The sequence below is a fragment of the Ptychodera flava genome, chromosome 8 (genome assembly GCF_041260155.1).
Source record: "Ptychodera flava strain L36383 chromosome 8, AS_Pfla_20210202, whole genome shotgun sequence".
Lineage (NCBI taxonomy): Eukaryota > Metazoa > Hemichordata > Enteropneusta > Ptychoderidae > Ptychodera > Ptychodera flava.
In genome coordinates, this window is record NC_091935.1 from 33,183,544 (window position 1) to 33,205,132 (window position 21,589).

Here is a 21,589-nt window from a genome sequence, read left to right on the forward strand (position 1 = left end):
CCAACAGTGTCCCCTGAAGGTATTATGTGCCTTGAAAGTGAAAGATTTCAACTTTTGCTCAAACTTTCTTCAATGAAACTTTCAACCATTCTCTTACCAAATCAAGAATAAAGATGAGGGGTCACTGTGCAAAGGATTGTTACTAGAGAAACAGATTACTTAACATTTACCGATATTTGAAATTAAAAATGGGTACCATCCCTGTAATAAGTCAGTCTATTGGCAAAATGTAATATGCGATTTACGAAAATGTAAGGCAGTGAAAATTGCTCAAACTTTCTTCAAGCAAACTTTCAATCATTCTCTTTCAAAAAGTCAAGGATACAGGGGTCACTTTGCAAACTCTGGTACCAAAGAAACAAATTATCCAATATTTACCAATATTTGAAATGCGAAATAGCTGCAATCCCTGTGTGTTGTCTCCACTGGGGAAAATAGAATTCCCGATTTTTCACAAAACATAGCCAGTGAAAACTATCTATTCTGTAAGCTTCAAAATGAGCCCAAACCAGAAGTACTAGGCCAAAAGAAAATTGTAAAAGTTGACCAGTCCAAGTATGTCCCACCAAGGTGCATTGTACCTTAATGAGGGAAACTTACATCTCATTATTCAGCGACTCACAAAGAGACAAGCAAGAGGAGAAATTACACAGTACAGGATGACAGTGAAAGATGAAGATGACCCTAGTAAAGCTGATAACATTATCATCCTTGATGGCAATGCTACTGAGTATACTCTACAAGGTCAGTACTCGTATTTCATCCACTTGTTAACTAATTAGATTTTGAAAACATGATAATTTATCAGAAATTTTAGACGACAAGGTACTAGTAATTCACGGCAAGAAGACTTTCAACAAACCAGCAGCAGGTTGGGATGGATTTCAAACGTAACCTCCAATCTCCCATTTGGCCTTTTATAATTGTTCTTTCACTGAAGATCTTTACAAACAATTACCGACGATACACTTTCCCTTGCATGAATGGCTTGATTCTGTTTTAGCAAAATTGATGATCAAAATGATTGAGATTTAAAAAATCCAACGTCAAACACCGTTTGACAAATATCGTTTCCATTACTAAATGACAGGCTTATGTTTTCCGCTATTCTCATGTGCAAATTAGTGATGCCAAATAAAAGTGTATTTTATTTTTTTTGTTTCTTTAAGAATATAAGAGATCAATATGTAACAAATTAAACATATTAACATTGATGAATATCAGAACATTTAAAGGTGAAGAATTCGCTTTTTGAAAATGGATGAGGACAAATATAACAGAATTTGACCTGCAGTGCTCAGTTTTTTTAGGTTTTTTCAATTAGGTGGTGCAGTGAGCGTGAAGTCAAAACCTCTGCCAACACCTTGCAGTTGCACATTAATTTTTATTTGCTGCATAGAAATAACAGTGTATACCTCTGAGAGCATTGTGCTAGCAAGTTGTTCACTTCTTGTTTGCTGCCCATTGCCTACCGGTATGTAGATACATGTAGAGTACGGTATATACAACGCGTGACCTGCACAGTGTCTTTGAAGTTTGCTACATACCAGTAGATTTTGTAAAATTCTACTGCTGCCATGTCTTTTAATGCACTCATTTTGCAGAACTTGCCAAGTTAGCTGCATTGTCCTGCAGACCCTAGCTCCCCTGTGCAGCTTTCCTATAGACAGTGCCATTCCTACAGTCTGCAGTGTGCTTATGCCTGTGTACATATCAGCTGCAAGCCTGACAGATTTCTCATAAGGGTTAGCTACAATATTGTACTGTGTAATTTTGACTGATATTATAAGAATTCAAAACCACATTATTTAGTTGTCAGTTGTCATGAAGACATAATTTTGACATCCATCTGTAATATTTATCACCGTGCATTACAGGTCTTGAAGTGCATAAATCCTATATCGTCACAGTAATAGCTCTGAATACAGCCGGACCATCTCCACCATCATTCATCAGAATTGTTGACAAAACCCAGGGTAAGTTTCACAGAATGACTTTAGTCTCACTTCCCGCTGGCAGGTTTGTGTGCATTTACAACTCTTATGGATAAAATCATTGTTAAGATATCCGGTGCCCCAATTTAATAATGTTTTTTGACATTTAAGCATGTCATTATTCTTACAAGCCCATACTACAAGATGAACTGATAATATTTACTTCCACCCATTGTCTGTGTGTTAATCCCAGTGAAGTAGTATGTGTACGTATAGATCAAGTTATATGCGGACCTGACTCTCTGCAGATCAAACTGTGCTGCATTGTATTGAACCCTTTTTTTTCGTAACATGATATGCTTCATTGTATGTGTTGTACAGCCAAATAATATATCAGGAAGTCAGATGGATGCCCTGTAAAGTTTATAAATCATCTTTCACTTCACTTTTGGCGGATGACCTAAAATTTGATATCATAAACAGGAAAGGAGACAATAGTATAGTAAATTGTACCAGTGTTAACCCTGCCCATTTGAAAAATAAATTCTCAAATGGAACTATTAAGCTTTGCAACGGATTTATCCCCTGACTAAGGATGAACGATTTTAATATATGTTTGCATATCACCTTGTAATCGATACAAATACTTGCACTGCACACTTGAATAAATCCAACCAGTTGATTGTATGCCTTGCAATCTGTCTTCAGCTGTGAGTTCCAGAAGCCTGAATTTTAATTTCTAAAGAAAGCAGAAAGGCAATCGTAAGCTTGAGTAGGAACAGCATATTGACTAGCGCCCTCTATAGTCCACACCTATAATCATCAAACTGAAAAATGCTTCTGCATGAATGGAATCAAACTGTCAGAATCATCATCTTTTTGCCCGAGGAATTTTACTTTGAAGCAGTCATTTACAATCCAGCTGTGTAACAACGGTCAATGTGAACCAGAATTTCTAGATGATCTTCTCCCAGTGGAGGACACGCACAACTCCAGGCTTCAAAATGAGCCTCACAAGTGGTAGGCCAGAATAACATTATAAAACTTTTAGTGTCCAAATATCAGACACCGTCCGGGGGACGTATAGGCTTTGGTCATGTCCGTGCGTGCGTCCGTCCGTCCATCCGTTCACGCAGATATCTCAGAGATGCCTGGAGCGATTTCATTCAAACTTGGTACAAGGATTACTTCATATGTCATACATATGCATGTCGATATTATAAAACTTTTAGTGTCTGAATATCTGTCCCTGAGGTGCATTTTTCTACCCTAACAACTCAATAAACATATCAAATTGTTTGCGCTGTTAAAAGTAAATAAAAAGTAGAAATTGATGCAAATTGTGTTTAGGAACAGTGCATCAGTGTCTGTTTCTGTGAGACCATATAGAGATACAGATATCATTGAATATCCCCTCTCGACAGCACCTGGACCACCAAGTATCACAGAAGCTAAAAACTTGACTGAGAGCAGCATCTACATAGCATGGACAGCCCCCAGTGATCCCAACGGCATCATATCAAATTATGTGCTGTCCTACATCGGAAATTCAGGAAACCCTCAATGGTAAGATCAATTTATAGTCTTCACTTAGTGTCATAAAAAAATGTGGTGCTTTTGTATACCCAGTATGTTGTCGTATACTCTTAAAAGAAGTGTATTGTGAGTACATTCACAGACGAGAGGAATGCGTGTGATTTGTTGACTTCATACCTTATCAACCAGTGAGGTCAAATCTGTTGATTCCATCAGGCCATTCTCCGAGATACTGGTTTATATTTAATAAAATTTTAAATTGAACTTTCAGCAAGTAAAGAGCTAGCAATGAAATTTCAGGCATTCTGTTTTTGTGCCCCTTTATAACTGTATAACATTTCGATTGAATAGAATATAATATATCTGCAAAGGCAGGGCTAGGGCTTGACATGAAAAGAGTTTCCCTAAAGATAGTTGAAACTAAATCATGATGTAGAAAGAGATGTTTTTTGAATCACGGCAATATTCTTTGTGGACAGTCACAAAACGCAACTGCATTTTTATATGAATGAAAATCTAAATGCATGGGTGATTGCCATTTTTCTCTATATCTTCAAGAAAAATATTACGGTTGTAGATACAGCACCTATATTTTGCCAATTCTACCTTTCAACAGAAATTTTGAATTTAGGAGAAATTTCTAGGAAGTGTTGCATTTTAAGTTTGCAACATATCAGCAGCGTGTACTGTAGTTGAACGTGTAGCAGTTGATTTTTCGCCTATAATAATGTGCTTTGCCATTCCTTCCAGAAGGAACATCAAAACAAATTATTTTACAGGAAGTGCTGTTGTTCATTCTAGGAAAACAATCACCATAGAGGGCAGTGTCCACAACTATACAGTCGGGGATCTCCTGGCGTATGTGCAGTATGAGTTTAAAATTCAAGCTAAGAATGAGCTTGGCTATAGTGACAATTCTAAGGCTGTTCGCCTGTACACCAAAGAAGGAGGTAAGGAATTTTTCTTTAAAGTTGGTGGTTTGTCCAAGTTCAAGAAATTTCAGAAGTTATCTTTTAATAGCTGTTTTAAACTTAGTCTTGTATTAAAACCTCATTTTCTTGGTAATGTAATTCTAATCCCATTGTTTTTCACCCAACAGTTCCATCTGCCGCACCAAGGAATCTGACTGTACAATCCAGTCCAAGTAACCCTACGAGTCTTCAAGCAATATGGAAAGCTCCCTGTGTTGAAGCTAGGAATGGTATCATTCTCAAGTACAAACTGACAGTCTGCCCCCGTTTGTCAAATGGTACATGTTCGGGTGAGTCATAAATGTTTACTTTACATTCAGAGGCATTGTTTATTTTTACAGTAAATAATGTTTTTGACACAAAATTTGCACCTTTCTTCTGATATCAGATTTAAATCATATTTTATGTAACACCAGGATTAGAAAATCTGCTTGTTCTGAAGTCTTGGATGAGAAATTTCTTGTGCTAGACAGGTCAAGTTGCCTCTTTATCCTTTAGCCTGGTGGATAATTGTAGACCTTTGAGACAAAAGCATATAAAGCTATAACTGGCATCTAGCATAGAGCAGGATCATTCAACTCGCATCACTGCTGACCGTTGGTTTAACATAAAAGGACACAAAAAAGGAAAGTTAGCGTTCAGAATTTTGCAGAGAAAACATTACTTTAGCAAAGATTAAAAATGATAAAACAAGATGTGATGTACAGGAGCTTCGAACTTTAACAATCCTCATTCGTCGTCAAACATTTCTACCTTTAAAAATTTGAACAGGTCTAGACATCACCACAGTAACATACAAGGTCAGCGATCCCCAGTCTTTAAAGTCCAGTAGAGAATGGTTGTCTTTTGAAATCGGTGGCCTGCAACCAAACTCGGAGTACGCTGTCTCTGCATCAGCACTGACTGCTGCTGGAGAGGGACCGGCCACTGGTTATGTTTCACAGAGAACAAGTATTGGAGGTCAGTTATATTCCCTTCTGTCATCAACAAATTTTCATGGATTCTATGCATCTTAAAGGTCAGATCTGATTTTGACTCTCTAAAGTACCTACAGTCTTGTGATCATAAGTACAATGAGATCAAATTTTAACTAGATAGTAAAAATAGTTATTTGCTTTATTAGCAAAAAGGTTTAAAGTTCAAAAAATATTCTGTGATAAAAGTTTGTTGCCAAGTATGTGTCTCTACTTTAGTCATTGTCATTTAGTGAATCTTTCTGGTTGCTCTTAAAGCCCGGCTCGAAATGGACCGGGATCAGGATTAGTGCCAAGTTTGGGTGGGCGTTTTGGGGCATGGCTCTGCATAATGAGTCTGTTGGCAACGGTTACGATCGTTCGCATTATCTGCGTAATCTGTTTGCTCTCAAATCACACTCAGGCTTGGGTACGTACAGCCTTCGTTTCCCGGTTTGTTTCAGTTATGCCATGGCAATACTCAAAGAAAAAGAAAGAAAGAAAGAAAAACTAGGAAGGAAAAGGAACACGTCAGGAAAATGGTAGGAAATAGGTAAACGGCGACGTCATGACCGATCGCAAAAAATAAAGGAAGTTCACGGAAGGGTCGAGACTTCCTTGAATCTCGTGTATCACGATATCTGTAATAGCGATCGCGGTCAGTTGCTCGGTTGCTTGGCGGCGGGGTGATATCGAAAAATTATCACGAGTTATGTTTATTTTCGGAGCAATTGCAAGTTTTGCTCGAAACGTTTGTTAACCTTCGACTGGAATCAATGACAGACTGGGTTCCTCTCCGTCTTTCTTTCTACCTCCATGGTTATTGAAGGAATTAAAGTCCAGCTTTTGCCGAAATATCATTACGATGTAGCGCGGAATCAATGAGCTGTCCTCAGACACGCGTATCCTAAAGCGTTTACAAGATTGGGTGATGGCGCTTACTTGCTCATCTTGAACTGAAAGATAGAATGTTTCAACTGTTCCAATATCTTACAATTCTTGTTAAATTCTCATCACAGAAGTCCAATTACTGGGATAATCGGTATGTCAAAACCTTACTAGTACCAGCCCTCTGAACACGACATGTCATTTCCACGTGTAAAAAGACGTGTACATATGGCTGTTTTCAGGGCCAGCATATATATCCAAAACACTGTTCAGTAGCCTACCGTCACGTTCGGCCTTAGATTTGGAAGGGGGAGTTGTTAAAAACGGGATCTCTTCGACTGACAATAATTAAATTGATCATGGAGGCTACCACCATGTTTTGATGGTTATTTTGATGCCATTCTCAGTGCAAACTATGGACCCACGCTTACGCGCTTTTCGCTAGAAAACATCGTACTACGGGTAAGCTTACTGACTAGTCCTCTTGCTAAGTCACGTCTGAAAATGGTTCACTTTCGTGATGTCATTGCACCATAAACGCTAGCAAAAGAGTTGATGGCAACACAAAGTTTTCATCCTTTGCCCGCTGATATGACTCTAAGTTTACATACAGTTTGTTTACGTCGTGATTGTTCTCATATGCACAGCAAATATTTGACCAGTTTACGCCTCTGCGCGTCACCGAATGATTGACAATTGTTTGAATCATGAAACGACTGTCTCCAGAGGGCCATTCCCTTTGTTCAGAAAGCGATTTTTCCCCTAATCGTCGTAGTTTTAAAAAACTTTGTGAAACTTTGCAGATACCTGTATGGCCTAGGTGTTTATGAAACAGTCTATGTTCATGGTATGCAAATAATATATGTTTGAGAATCGTTTAGGCCGATTTTCACGGAGCGGTCTACCTAGCTATTGCCAGTTGTCACTCAAGCGCCATTATGAATTTTCAATAAGTTAGGGGCTTTTTATACCCCGCTCACCGGTTTAAGAAAAATAGTCATGTTCCACACCAAAATTCCATAGGTCAAAATCAAAGTCCATAGGTCAAAATCAAATTCCATGGGTCAAATCAAATTTACATAGAACTACAAAACACACAAGAGTAACAAATATTTCACACAAAACCTGAATAACAAAGTCAGCCTTCTTGAAGAAAGATGTGTAGTGCCTTGCCCTTGACAAAATAACAACCAAGAGAACTATACCAAATGTCTTCTTAACACTAGATTTAACAGGGTGTGACTTCAAATCATACATGGAAACAGTATTACCTTTCTGACATCAATCTCTTGTGTTCTTCCTGTCGCTTTCAAAGATGTTAACAGTTTTAAGGGAGAAAATGTCGTATTTTTTTAGCTCCCATAGCCATATGTATATATGGCAATGGAAGCTATTCTTATAGGCTAGGAAAATGTCTGTATGTATGTATGTCTGTATGTCTGTATGTCTGTATGTCTGTCCGTCAACATCAAAAACTCCAAAACCGCTGTACATTTCATCTTGATATTTTGTGTGTACATGGATGATGGGCTGTAGATGAGATTTTGTTCAAATGAAGTTGTCATTGCCAAAAATATGCAAATTAAGTGAAAAAATGTAAAAACAGTCAAAATTGAAAAAACTCAATAACCACTGAGCAGATTACATGAAAAATTAGCATGTAAGTACTTTGGGCTGACATGAAATGATTGTGCGCATGTTGGGTCAGTATCTTGGACTTGCTATTTTTCATGAATTTTTTTGTAATTTTCTCCCATTTTTGGTCAAAAAATCTCCTGCTCTGAAACCACCAGTCGATTGATTTGAAACTTGGTATGGAAGTGCATAGGAGTGACCTTTCCCAAATTTGGGCAAATCATGGTGAAATTTGCATATTTTTAGTTTACACGTCCATAGACTCCCATGTATAAGGCAGATCTCCATAGACTCCCATGTATAAGGCCACAAAAAATAAAATTTAGTTTCTCATCGTATTCATATTGCAAAAAGGATGCAGTGACACAATTTTGAAGTCCAATGAGCTTATAGATTGGGTCATGTCCGTCTGTTCGTCCATCCGTGAGTCCATCCAATGAAGTCCAATGAGCTTATAGATTGGGTCATGTCCGTCTGTTCGTCCATCCGTGAGTCCATCCGTTCACGCATATATCTCGGATATTTTGACGAAATGTCATGTGACCTTGATGACCTTTGATCTCAAATATACATATTTGTCCATAACTCAGTAACCACAAGTGCTACCACCCTTCATATATGGTATGATGGGACAGCTTATGACGCCACATATTGTACCTCATTAATTATGCACATATCTAATTTTGAGCGAGCCAATAGAGCTAGAGGTCTGATTTTTGGTATATAGGGATAACTTAGCAAAACAATTTTTTTGACAAAATGTCACGTGACCTCGGTGACCTTTGACCTCAAATATACATATTTGTCCATAACTCAGTAACCACAAGTGCTACAGCCTTCATGTATGGTATGATGGGACAGCTTATGACGCCACATATTGTACCTCAATAATTATGCATATATCTAATTTTGAGCGAGCCAATAGAGCTAGAGGTCTGATTTTTGGTATATAGGGATGACTTAGCAAAACAATTTTTTTGACAAAATGTCACGTGACCTCGGTGACCTTTGACCTCAAATATACATATTTGTCCATAACTCAGTAACCACAAGTGCTACAGCCTTCATGTATGGTATGATGGGACACCTTATGACGCCACATATTGTACCTCATTAATTATGCGCATATCTAATTTTGAGCGAGCCAATAGAGCTAGAGGTCTGATTTTTGGTATATAGGGATAACTTAGCAAAACAATTTTTTTGACAAAATGTCACGTGACCTCGGTGACCTTTGACCTCAAATATACATATTTGTCCATAACTCAGTACCCACAAGTGCTACAGCCTTCATGTATGGTATGATGGGACACCTAATGACGCCACATATTGTACCTCATTAATTATGCGCATATCTAATTTTGAGCGAGCCAATAGAGCTAGAGGTCTGATTTTTGGTATATAGGGATAACTTAGCAATACTTTATGACAAAATGTCACATGACCTCTGTGACCTTTGACCTCAAATATACATATTTGTCCATAACTCAGTAACCACAAGTGCTACAGCCTTCATGTATGGTATGTTGGGACACCTTATGACGCCACATATTGTACCTCATTAATTATGCGCATATCTAATTTTGAGCGAGCCAATAGAGCTAGAGGTCTGATTTTTGGTATATAGGGATAACTTAGCAATACAATTTTTTTGACAAAATGTCACGTGACCTCGGTGACCTTTGACCTCAAATATACATATTTGTCCATAACTCAGTAACCACAAGTGCTACACTCTTCATGTATGGTATGATGGGACAGCTTATGACGCCACATATTGTACCTCATTAATTATGCACATATCTAATTTTGAGCGAGCCAATAGAGCTAGAGGTCTGATTTTTGGTATATAGGGATAACTTAGCAAAACAATTTTTTTGACAAAATGTCACGTGACCTCGGTGACCTTTGACCTCAAATATACATATTTGTCCGTAACTCGGTAACCACAAGTGCTACACCCTTCATGTTTGGTATGATTGGACACCTTATGACGCCACATACTGTACCTCAATAATTATGCGCATATCTCATTCTGAGCGAGCCAATAGAGCTGGATGTCTGATTTTTGGTATATAGGGATAACTATAGGAGAGAAATTTTTTGACTAAATGTCATGTGACCTCGACGACCTTTTACCTAAAATATATGTTTATGTCAATAAATAAGTAACCACAAGTGCTATGTCCTTTGTATTTAGTAGGATGGGAGACCTTATGACAACACATGCTTTACCTCATTAATTATGTACACATCTAATTCTGGGCAAGCGAATAGAGCTAGAGATCTGATTTTTTGGCATATAGGGATTAATTAGCAATATAATTTTTTTTTTTTCAAAATGTCATGTGACCTCGATGACCTTTGACCTTGATTATACATATATATGCATATCTCAGTAACCACAAGTTCTATACCCTCCAATTTTGATAGGATATTAAACCTTAAGATGTCACATCTTGTACCTCATTTATAATGCACATATGTATTTCTTGGCTGGCCAATACTGCTAGAGGTCTGATCTTTTTTCCCGATTTAGAACCATAACTTAGACATGCCTCATGTGTTTCAAATTGGGAACAACGACATAGACCTATGTGCCCATAGATCTCAACATATACATTCCAGTGATACTTCTTAATGACCACATTTTCCTGCCCCATCAAGACTAATACTCCTATTACAAGTGGGGACTATGTCATTGTAAATGACCTGTTGATTTAATGGTTGTATCACAGTATTCGATATATCTAATTCTGTATTTTTTCCATTTTATATTCTGATAATTACATTAAACATATTTCACTGTCTCCAGTACATTTCATTTAAGTATTTTCACTTCATGCACTTTATCCCTTTCACACATGTTCAAATATCTGACCAGAGAACAAACACTAAATAGTCCAGGATGGGAGCTACAGTGTCATTGACGCTATTTTTTCATTTTAGCTCCAAGAGACATTCCAGATGATGTGAAACTTGTACCATCATCGATAACAGACACTGAAATGACCATCACCTGGACACATGTGCCAAGTTACAATGTCACATCAACTGGGTATGAAGTGATAGCTGTCACACAGAACAACACTCTGCATTGCAGGTCTTGGAAAACTCACACTACCGACTCAACAATCACGCTTAAAAACCTCTGTGGTTATGAAACCTATAAGGTTGTCGTCAGAGCGTGTAGTGATGCTCTCATTACCGATCCATGTGGTGATAAATCAGAACCAGTGTATGGCAGAACTGATATTGGATGTAAGTCCATCTACTGTCATTGGAATTACAGTGGTTTGCATTGACACATTGGCATTAGATGAACTAGACATATTGTCTAAATTGAGGTGTTGCCAACACTGCCAGGTGCAATTATCAGCTAAGAGGTAATATGAGTTGATCATAAAGGAAGCCTGCAAAATTTGAAACACTTGTTGCATGTCTAGTAGGAGGTCAGACGTAGTCAAGACAACACCACCACATATGTCCACACGCTGTCCAAGTCATATCACTTGCTTTCAGGTGTAGTTGTTTTGACTACATTTGACCTCCAGCAAGACAATGTTTCAACTTTGGCAGAATTGATTTCTCTGTGATCGACTGGAATTACTGCTCAGCTGATACATGTAATTACACCTGACAGTGTTGGCAACACCTCAATTTAGACAATATATCTAGTTCGCATACAGTAATGCCAATGCATCTAGGCAGACAACTGTATGATTGTTGTGCCTGTACTTGTACATGTGAAACCATGACTTTTGCACTTTGCATTTTCAAACAACTGTATGGGACATAGTACGTTAAAAGTACACAAAAGCTTGGAATCCTAATTGTTGCTTGTGAACAGATGCCATTATGCATTTACAGTTTTAGTCACCAATGAAGCAAGAGTTCAGAGTGTGGACTTCATGATTAGGTGTATGACTACGTAATCTAAACATTCTCACTCTGTTGTTCACCTTACATGAATATGTACACCATTTGTTATGTAGATGTAGGTCTGTTTTACGCAGAGATGTGAAACCATGATCCAGTGCCAGTGAAATTAGTTATATTGTGTTAGGACATTGAACATTGTCAGTAAAAACTTTTATGTAGGACCATTTGCCTGATTTCCATTTAAGTTGATTTGAAGTGAATCCTGAAAATGGTTCAGTAGTTTTCATTTGAGGTATACTATATGCGCCTCAAAAATGAAAGACTGTAAAATGAAACTTTAAACCATTCTCTTACCAAATCAAGAACAAAATGAAGGGTCTCTATGCAAAGTTTGGTACTAGAGAAACAAATTAGCTGTTAAAATTTATCGATTATTTGAAATTCAAATTGGCCCATCCCTGGGGAAAAATAAAATTTTCTGTTTTCAAAAGACAAAGACATGATGTTTTAAATCCGAGAGCTTTAAAATGAGCCCCCATGTGGTAGATCACAAAAGAATTTAGGAACATTTGAGAGCCAAAACATCTGTCCACATGGCATATACTACCTAATAGTGGCAAAATCAATGACAGTGAACCATGAAACATTATACTCATGTTCACACATATACAGAAAAGATGCCCTGACAAAGCTTTGCTATGAATTGGAAGGTTAGCGATATAGGACAGATTACCTATACAACTTTTACGTAACTCATATGTGCATTTAAGGCCCTTTTTGCAGTATTGTCATCATTTTACTTTCACACTAAAATTCATTAAAATACATCTATTGAAGGATGTGCTAAGAAGTATTTTCAACTACAGACTTGAACTGCATGTGCAAGTTTTGATAAGATTAGTATCCAGTACCCCTCTGAGACATGTCAACATCGCAGTGAATATGTAAAATATGCTGGATATTGTCACCGTAGTAGTTTCGTACAAGCTCAAAAACAACATGACAACATCAATTTGAGCACATGGCACTGAAAAATGATCCATCTCAGATGTTGTATTCTATGTTCTTTCTGTAATATGGCCAGTTTTTGACCAAAGCAGGATATTTAAAATGAAATGATAACTTGTCATTTTCTTTCTGTCTCAAATGGTTGCCTATTGTTGTGATTGTTAGAATTCAAAGAGTATGTGAGAAAATGGCAAGACGCTGTAATGACAAAATATAACAAAGAGATGCACCTTATGAACTTTAAAATATGATCAAATGGACACATATATTTGAGTATAATTTATTTCTCATCTTTTGACCATTTTACATCATCATTTTGTTTCTTTCTCTTCCCCTTCTTCAGTACCAAGCAAACCAGTAAATGTGAGAATGAAAGAAAGTGAGAGTGCAACCATGTTGAAGCTGGAATGGAAGCTGCCAGATAGGTTTGTGTCTTATTATTCATGTTCAAGAACTTCAAGTATTTCAGCATCCTGTTTTTCATAATTATTTTGAAATTTGATTGACAGGGTTTCTCTCTCTGTCAGGTATCTTTGGTATCGTCTTAGTCATTGTATTTCTAAGAACCTCATCTTTTTATGTGAAAAAAAATCTCTTCCAACCCTGCCTCTGTCAAGTGCTACGATATTACGTTTACATATTCCTTTAGAATGGAAAACTATGTAACAGTTGATGTTATTCGTAACATGAAGCCTGAAAAGTCTATTTGAGGACCAAAGGTTTCCAGACTGATAGCTAGTGCATTACAAATATAAAGTTCTACCAATTAAGAGCACAGTGTCACCACTTGTATTTTGCCACATTGCCACCTGCGATATGTGATTGCGCCATTTGTATGGTATTGTCACTTTTGTTTAAGGTAGTACGCACCAAGAAAGTGAAAGACTTAAACTTTTGCCCAAACTTTCCCCAGGAAACTTTCAACCATTCTTTTTAAAACTAAGAATAAAAATCATAGGTCACCATGCAAAGTTTGGTACTAGAGAAAGCAAATTACCTAGTAACATTTTCGGATATTTGAAATTCAAAATGACTGCTATCCCTGTGTTACGTCTATGGGCAAAAGTAACAATTTGATTTGTGAAAAACTGAGACACCTTTTAAAATGAGCCCTACAAGTAGTAGATCAGAAAGTATTGTAAAAATTAGAAAGTCAGAATATCTGTCCCCAAGGTGCATACTACCTCAAACCACAGAGTTTCTTGTTGCTATACTTTTTATGTTGTACAGTTGATGCGTATCACATGAATTGGTTGTACATGTATCTGTAAATGTTCAGCATGGATATATGAAAACTTCCTTTACTCTTGAAGTAAAAAATAATCATCTGTCATTGATATGAACAATATTTCTGTACTACCCTGAGAACTGTGTTGTTACTTTGTATTATGAGTTGATTTCCGACTTTAAGTAAATTCTTCTTTATTTTTGACAGGAGAGACTTCGTCTTGTATTGCTACAGATTTCAAAAAGAACTTTAGAAAGATCAATTTTGAACTCTTATGCTGGTATTTATATTTCTAGACCAAATGGACCAGTTGAAAGTCTCCAGTATGCAATATTTTGCTCTGTGGGAGATCAAAATATGACAGAGATGATGATAGTTCGTGACAAGCTGGAAGCAGAGGTCGATATTGATTGTGGCTCATCTCTCACAGAAGATAATGTGGCAGCCAAGTGTCAGGTGGCAGCATTCAACAAGAACGTGAGAGACAGAAGTCAATATGGGATTGCTGACAGGGAGCAGCTGGTGTGCTATCATGCACAAGGTAACTTGGTTAAACTTCCCCATAAAAAGACAATGATTTTGAATATCAGAATGAGCAGGCTTGGATAATCAAGAGTTGTTTTTATGAAGTCTTGAAGTAGCAAGTTTGTTGTACAGTTTAGTTGTGCCCTGCAAATAACTTGATTCACAAGTATGAAGGGCACCTAAGGACAGACTTGTTTCTCTATGGAAAGTAGAGTTTATACAATTTCTAGATCAAACAGTTATAAGAAAATTGTGATGACTTTTCTGACTGTATTCGTTTTTCACGGAACATTTGGTTTTGTTTTACAGTGTGGATATATGTCGTTGCAACAATTACTGCAATCATCATTTCCCTCGTGTTGGTGCTGTGTTTGCGTAAAGCATACAAGTTCACCAAGAAACATGGAGCGTGGAGTAAAGTTGCATTACCCTACAAAGCCTGGATGGTAAGTAAATTTAAGAAATAACCCCCACCCCCCATTTAAGTGAAAAAATGCAATCAAAAACTATGATTTGGTCAGCAAGTTATCATATTCTGATATTCCATAATGCTGACACGTTGTTGGAACTGAAATCATGTAATAATACCGTATGTTATATGCAATACCAATGTCAATACTTTTTGAGTTGATGATTTATTACAAGGAATTATTCCACATTTTCTCACCGTGACTGTTGTCCCATGTATGTGTTATTTGACAGAATCTCTTTGCATACATCTGTCATGACAGTGAACACTGCACAACCCAGTGAGTTGTTTGATTTCACAATCCAAGCAATCAAGTTGTATTACCATACACTGTAAGGTCAATGTCCTTCAGTTTATAGGAGTAAATGCATATGCGTTATTGTGAAACCATGTTCTGTTGAGGCGATTTCACTCGACCTCATGTCTGGTTTACAAACATTGCACACATCGAGGAACCCATGATATATATATTGACACAAACAACAGGAAGCCTCATAAAACAGATGCTGTCACAACCAAGTAATCTGGCCAACAGCTGATACACCTGAGATTCAAAGTGAAGTTTTAGCTTCGCAGACACTATATCAGTGAGGTCAAATAAAATAAGCCATGGCTAGGAAAAAATACCCCTGGCCTGAAGTGGCCTCTTTCAAAAAATGTTCTCAGACATGAACTATTTAACCTAATGTAATGTAAACACGTATTGTGACTGAAACAGTGCAATTGCAAAGCCTTCACAGATAAATAGAACCTTTATTCTTTCTTAGTTCAGATCCTTTTCAGTTCCTTTGAGTCAATTAATTTGTGATATTTTGCACTTTTTTGCTCTTCAGGATGAGTCTGGGGGGTCTGGAGATGTGTTGGTTAATTTTCCTGAGGAACGCGAGTCATATGATATCTTACAGTCTCCCGGAAAAGAAACTGATGAGAAGGGAGAAATTGACAAGATCAGCTGTAACTCTGATAAAGGAGTGGACCTGGAAAGATTGCATGATGATGGGGTCAATGTTTCAAAGAAAAATGAAAGTAACAGAAACGGGACTGATGGTAAGAATATCGATTCTGATCAGAACTCAGAAAGACATGATCACAATGACAAGCAAGTGCTTACAAACCCATCAGCTGTGAAAGAGGATCCAGAAGACTACTCTCAAATGTCAGAGGTCAACGGAAAGTCGGTGTTGCCACTCCCATTGAAAATTCCGACACCTCGGTCAGATAAAGCCATAGGAGAAGTTGGAGATTACAGCATGTTGACCAACAGTGGGGGCATCCGCCTTCCCATATCCTCACATCCCAAAGCAACCATTGATGAAGAAATCCCTGAGACAGTGCCAGTCGTCCATGAAGACACAAGTGATTCCAGCATCATGTTGTTGTCCCTTCCCAATGAGGACTTTCCGAGTGTTGGGTTCCAGATCCCAGGGCAGCAAGCACACGGAAATATTGAGAGGATTCCACAGAATTCGTCCCAAATGAGGCAGGCAGAGTTAGATAACGAAAGTCCACTGAACAGTTACTGCAAGGTGGCAGAGAGTGAAGCAGGTCGTGGCAACAATTCCGTTCTGATCAACCAAAATGGTCCCGACAGTGGCAGGATCAACAATTCCAGCTCATCAATAAATGAATACACAACACTTGGAGAATTTCAACACAGTTCACAGCCAACAAGGAACAACGAGAGACCTGAAAACCAGGCAGCTGCTAGCAGAGTGGATTTGCCTGGCGCCATGACATCTGAAGATAGACAAAATGACAATTCTGTCGGTTCAGCCAGTCGTCTTACTGAAGATAGTGTTAGACCAACCGATGGCTACATCAGTCCACCAACACCTCCAGCAAGTGTACTGCCAACAGCAACACAAGAAGGAAATGCACGGGGCCCTGTCATTGGCCCTGTCAACAGTGACTATGTTCAAGTGGAGCTGTGTCCTGGAGAGAAGCTGTCCAACAGAAGTGCCGCTGAACCTACAGCCGCCGCAAGAATGCAGGACAGCGCAAATGTCTTCCAATCAAATGATTATCTACCGCTAGAAACATTACCAAAAGGAGCCGTTGAGCAGAATTCAAGCAGTCAAGGTGTTACTGCCGGTGAAAGCGGTAGTGCCCATTCACAGGAATATGTTGGTCAAGATGCAGTTGGTGAAATTCGGGGGCTGCCAAAATTAGAGGCAGATTCCTCTCTTCCTTATGTCACTGACTTTGCATCAGTGGCGATGCCCAATAATGCTGTAAAAAGAGAGGACACATTGCAGTCCCTGCAGAAGTTCAGCCCATCAGATGACAAAAATGTCCCACCAGCACCAAATGCGAACAAAAGTTTAGAATCAGAAGAATCTGATCATGTAGAAGTGAACGGTGGCCTTCAGCCTTCCAGTCTCAGTGACGTTGTGTGTTTTGACCCAGTCAGTGACCAGGAGATAGACTCAGATGAAGAGGAAATTGAATCTGATGAATCCGATCGTCTTGTCACGACAACAGAGATGGATGGTTATGTATGATGTCAATCATAGATATTAAGAGATGTTTATAGAACGTATGGTAGATCCTGAATGTAGACATACATGTAACAGCCGAAGATACCAAACTAGATGGCACAGTTGCAAGTCAACAAGTAACGTAAATGAAGAAGCTGGTGAAATCAGTGAATCAACAGATACATGTTGACTTCAAGATATTAGGAAGACGTTGTGCTAGGTCTTTCATTAAGAGGAATCACGCTTTTATCTCACTATGGAGCACTGGAAAACGCACCGTACCACTTTCTTTAAAAAGTGTTCAAAAGTTATAAACTTGCCATTGCAGACAAACTGACCAGGAACTTTTGAATCAATTGTGCAAGAGAGCTAGCATACGTGATCAAATGATCAGATAACTCTCTGACTATTTATCTGTCTGAAAGACAAAGTGTGTTCTGGCCAAGATACCATGACATTCATGCACTTACTGGACAATGATTAGCCTATAACTGACGATACCTTTCTAGGAATACAGCTACCTGACGGTGTACCAGTATATTGGGTAATTGCTATTCCCATATTTACTGCAAGGATAATCAGCCCACTCTACCGGTAGTTACTGCCACAAACTGACCATTAACTTTATTTGCAAGATTATGGTTGCTTGTGGGCTGTCCAATTCACACTTAGTATACAGACTCAACCTGCCACGTGATGAAGAACTTAGAAGTTATTTAGCCTGGTTGGAGACTTGTGTCCATACAGGGGACGTTCTGTACGCAAGTTGTCCTTTAATTCCTCAAAAGCCGTGTACATACACTTTAGTACCATTAGCAATAATTGCAATAATCTTTTTCGTTTAGAAATGCATGCACCATACGCTTTATGTTAAGAATAGGTGCACCAACTTTGCCGCATACTGAATGAAGACAATTTCATACAACACTTGTAAAGGTCAAGAGCATCTATCAAACCTGTGCTTGGGGTTGAGAAATTCTTATCCACTTGTTTCCGATGTATACTCTATGATGCATGTCTGATACATGTCTATAATTGATTCTACATGTAACTCACATGTGAAAGTGCATCTATGTGCATACATGTACATGTACAATGTAATTCAGAAGACATGTTAAATGTTGTAACTTTGAAAGTCATTTCTACATTTAACAGACAATTTATTAATGTATTTTATAATATATGCTAACATACTCAAAAGAATATTTCCATTGTACTTATAGAAGTATTGCTACTTGAAATTAATATCTACCAACTTCGTATTTGACTAGAAAACTTGTTTACTTTGACAAAATGATAACATATGATGATGTTAGACTATAAAATTTGTTTTGCAAATGATGAATTTGAGGTAAGAAAAATCAGATATATACCGTATTTACAGGGTGCGATATCCACAATTATGTCATATCGGTATATTGATGGTGCAAATATTGATTGGTCAAAATGTGAAAAGAACTGTTGTATATTCGCGATGTACCACAGTTGGCACGCGTGTGAACTCTCGGCAAGCGCAAAAATCCTTTTTAACAATTCATCCCAGAATTTTAATATTCTGTCAGGATATAATAGTAATAAAGTACACCTAGTGATGGTGTACCACTCAATTTTGACCAGTCCACTTTATGTAATGCACTGCATTCGCTCATGCATATATGTCATGAACTGGTCAAAATCTTACGTTGCATGGTATACCGTCTGTTGGTAAATTGCATAAAGTATTTCACAAACATGTAATTCTATTCAGATTTCAAGTAACATAATAACAAATGAAGTTGCACAGATCCTTCTGGACAATTTGATTATTTCAGCATTATGAAATTTTTTACATAATATAAAATTGCTCTCACAGTTTCTTGTATACGATGGTAACTTTTAATCACCTTTTTTGACTCAAAATGCTGAACTCTGACATTTGAAATATCAACACTTCTTGAATATAGCAGACATAAACTAATTTTATGATGTTGTCAAACATCAGTATTGAATGATGGTAATGTTAATCAGCTGAAAAGAAACTAAATTTTACCGACATTTCTGGTAGTGAAGCCATGAAATAATACATGTCCACGGCATTATTTGCCCAGAACATTTTCTTTTTCAAAATATAACACAATGGATTTACATCTTTTTGTATAGCCAAAAGACCAAACCTCATGAGAAAAAAGTTCTTGCCTGGCCTTCAATTTATTTCCATGCATAGTGCACATTGCTTTACAGTGTAGCTGCAATTTCAAATTCTTTCTACTTGAAATTCTCAATATGCATGTGTACATTTATATATAAAACAATACAATGGAATTTTCATATGGTGCAATTTCTAGTTTTGCAAAGCGAGATTCAAGATTAAATCTCATCATGACCTGGCCCTGTACATTTTTCTAGCTTGTTGAGGTACTGACAAGCAGGGACTGTGTCATCTTTCTGAGTGAATATTTCCAAGAAATGTCAATGGTGGCATTTTTAAATTTTCTATGTGTATATTTCTACTGTGTGACAGTAAGATACATATTCCTGTTATTAAATATACCTGCCAAAAGTAACGATGTAGTTTGTACCACAGTTATCAGTCAAAATATTTCTAAGGAATATGTTTCCTGTTCTTATTTACAGTCTACTTATTAAGAGAATACTAAATCTAAGCTGTTCAAACCTCAGTACATAGCTAGGCATTTTAGCAATCTTGTAAAGGCACTGACTGATGGTATTAGCAGAGGTGTACATCTATATTTGTCTTTCTGTGATAGTGTTGTGTTTGTTCGGTACATGCACGTGCTGGAAGGGTGTGCCGTGTTTAACAAAAAATCACTCAGGTGGTTTTTGATCCTCTAAAATTATTTGGGGTGAATTGCAGTCAATGCTATTAAAGATCGGGATACTGATCATTCTAGACACATGGCATACAATTCATTGGTTTATCATGGCTGTTTTTATGTTTTTATTTGTAATGAAAGTACAGATGACGTGCACGCCAGGTCATTGGTAAAGACAGTTGCCTACCAATATACTGTCTCTGTAAGGCACAAACCATTAGATCTGGAAGGGTGGTCAGAATACAGATTTGCTAATTATGTTTGCTTTGCATGTAATTGTCATGTAAGCCTTGTTCTTATCGTGTGTATGAAGAAAGATAATGTACACAAATATGTGCAAGTTCTTTTGTTTGTATGTTTTGTAAAATGTCGATGTCAATTGTTTCAGTCAGAAGGTAAAATATCAATTTATATAAAAAATATTCATTTTTTATACTAACAGCAAAGGTTGTTTAATTAAATGGCACTTTTCTTCAAAAGATTTTTTTAAAGGACAATGTACCGAGAAAAGGAGATTATCCAAGATGAATTTCAGATCAGCTGTGTTTGCTAAGCTGAAAGACTAAGCTTACAGACTTGGCTGAAAATTTATGAGCTTTGTCCAATAACAGTGTATTCATCCATCAAAGTATACAACTCAGAAGCCACCAAGTCTAAAGTTTGTGTTCAAGAGAATATTTTATTTCAAAGTAGTTATATCCCCAAATCAGTCTGGATGAGTATATTAAAGAGATGAATCAAACTGCCGCATGAATTTGTATTTTATAACTGATTAATCCAATGTACTTTTTGTGTCAATTTAACAATATAATCAATAGACATATAAATAAAGAATGCATGTTTTAAGTATTTGTGTCCACATTGTAGAGTGTGTTCTGTGTGTGTCTTGTATGGGTATATAGGTGAAAGATGTGCATAATTACGCTTTTTCATTGTATGACAGGCACAACTTGCTTGCCTGGGCATTTCTGTTTGGAGTAGATGTACACATCAACTCCTATCCATAGAAAACTCAGCTTCCAAACCGAATCAAATACCTCAGAGTTCATATTGACCTTTCTTGAGTGAATCCCATTCCACACTTGAAACATGTATCATGATAGATATGCCAATAATAATAGGATTATTCACAAAATACGGCCCTGTATGGACAAGGGCTCAGTGAGTGATGTATTGGACGAGCCGAAGGCAAGTCCAATAAGTAACTCACTGAGCCCGAGTCCATACAGGGCCGTATTTTGTGACTAACCCTATTATTATACACCTCCCT

The 21,589-nt window shown here is 37.5% G+C and overlaps 1 protein-coding gene across 2 annotated transcripts in view; it reads left to right on the plus strand.

Annotated features, from left to right (window-relative positions):
- LOC139139112 (uncharacterized) overlaps positions 1–21,168 on the plus strand; it is a 38,516-nt gene extending 17,348 nt beyond the window's left edge. For both annotated transcript variants that reach the window (XM_070707893.1, XM_070707894.1), the window contains 11 exons: positions 615–744; positions 1,878–1,976; positions 3,359–3,500; positions 4,272–4,420; positions 4,570–4,731; positions 5,213–5,401; positions 10,867–11,178; positions 13,151–13,232; positions 14,332–14,576; positions 14,870–15,006; positions 15,863–21,168. In XM_070707893.1, coding sequence (XP_070563994.1) covers positions 615–744; positions 1,878–1,976; positions 3,359–3,500; positions 4,272–4,420; positions 4,570–4,731; positions 5,213–5,401; positions 10,867–11,178; positions 13,151–13,232; positions 14,332–14,576; positions 14,870–15,006; positions 15,863–17,530 — 3,315 coding nt within the window. In that variant the 3' untranslated portion in view covers positions 17,531–21,168. The remainder of the gene's footprint in view (positions 1–614; positions 745–1,877; positions 1,977–3,358; positions 3,501–4,271; positions 4,421–4,569; positions 4,732–5,212; positions 5,402–10,866; positions 11,179–13,150; positions 13,233–14,331; positions 14,577–14,869; positions 15,007–15,862) is intronic.
- The last annotated feature ends 421 nt before the right edge of the window (positions 21,169–21,589 follow it).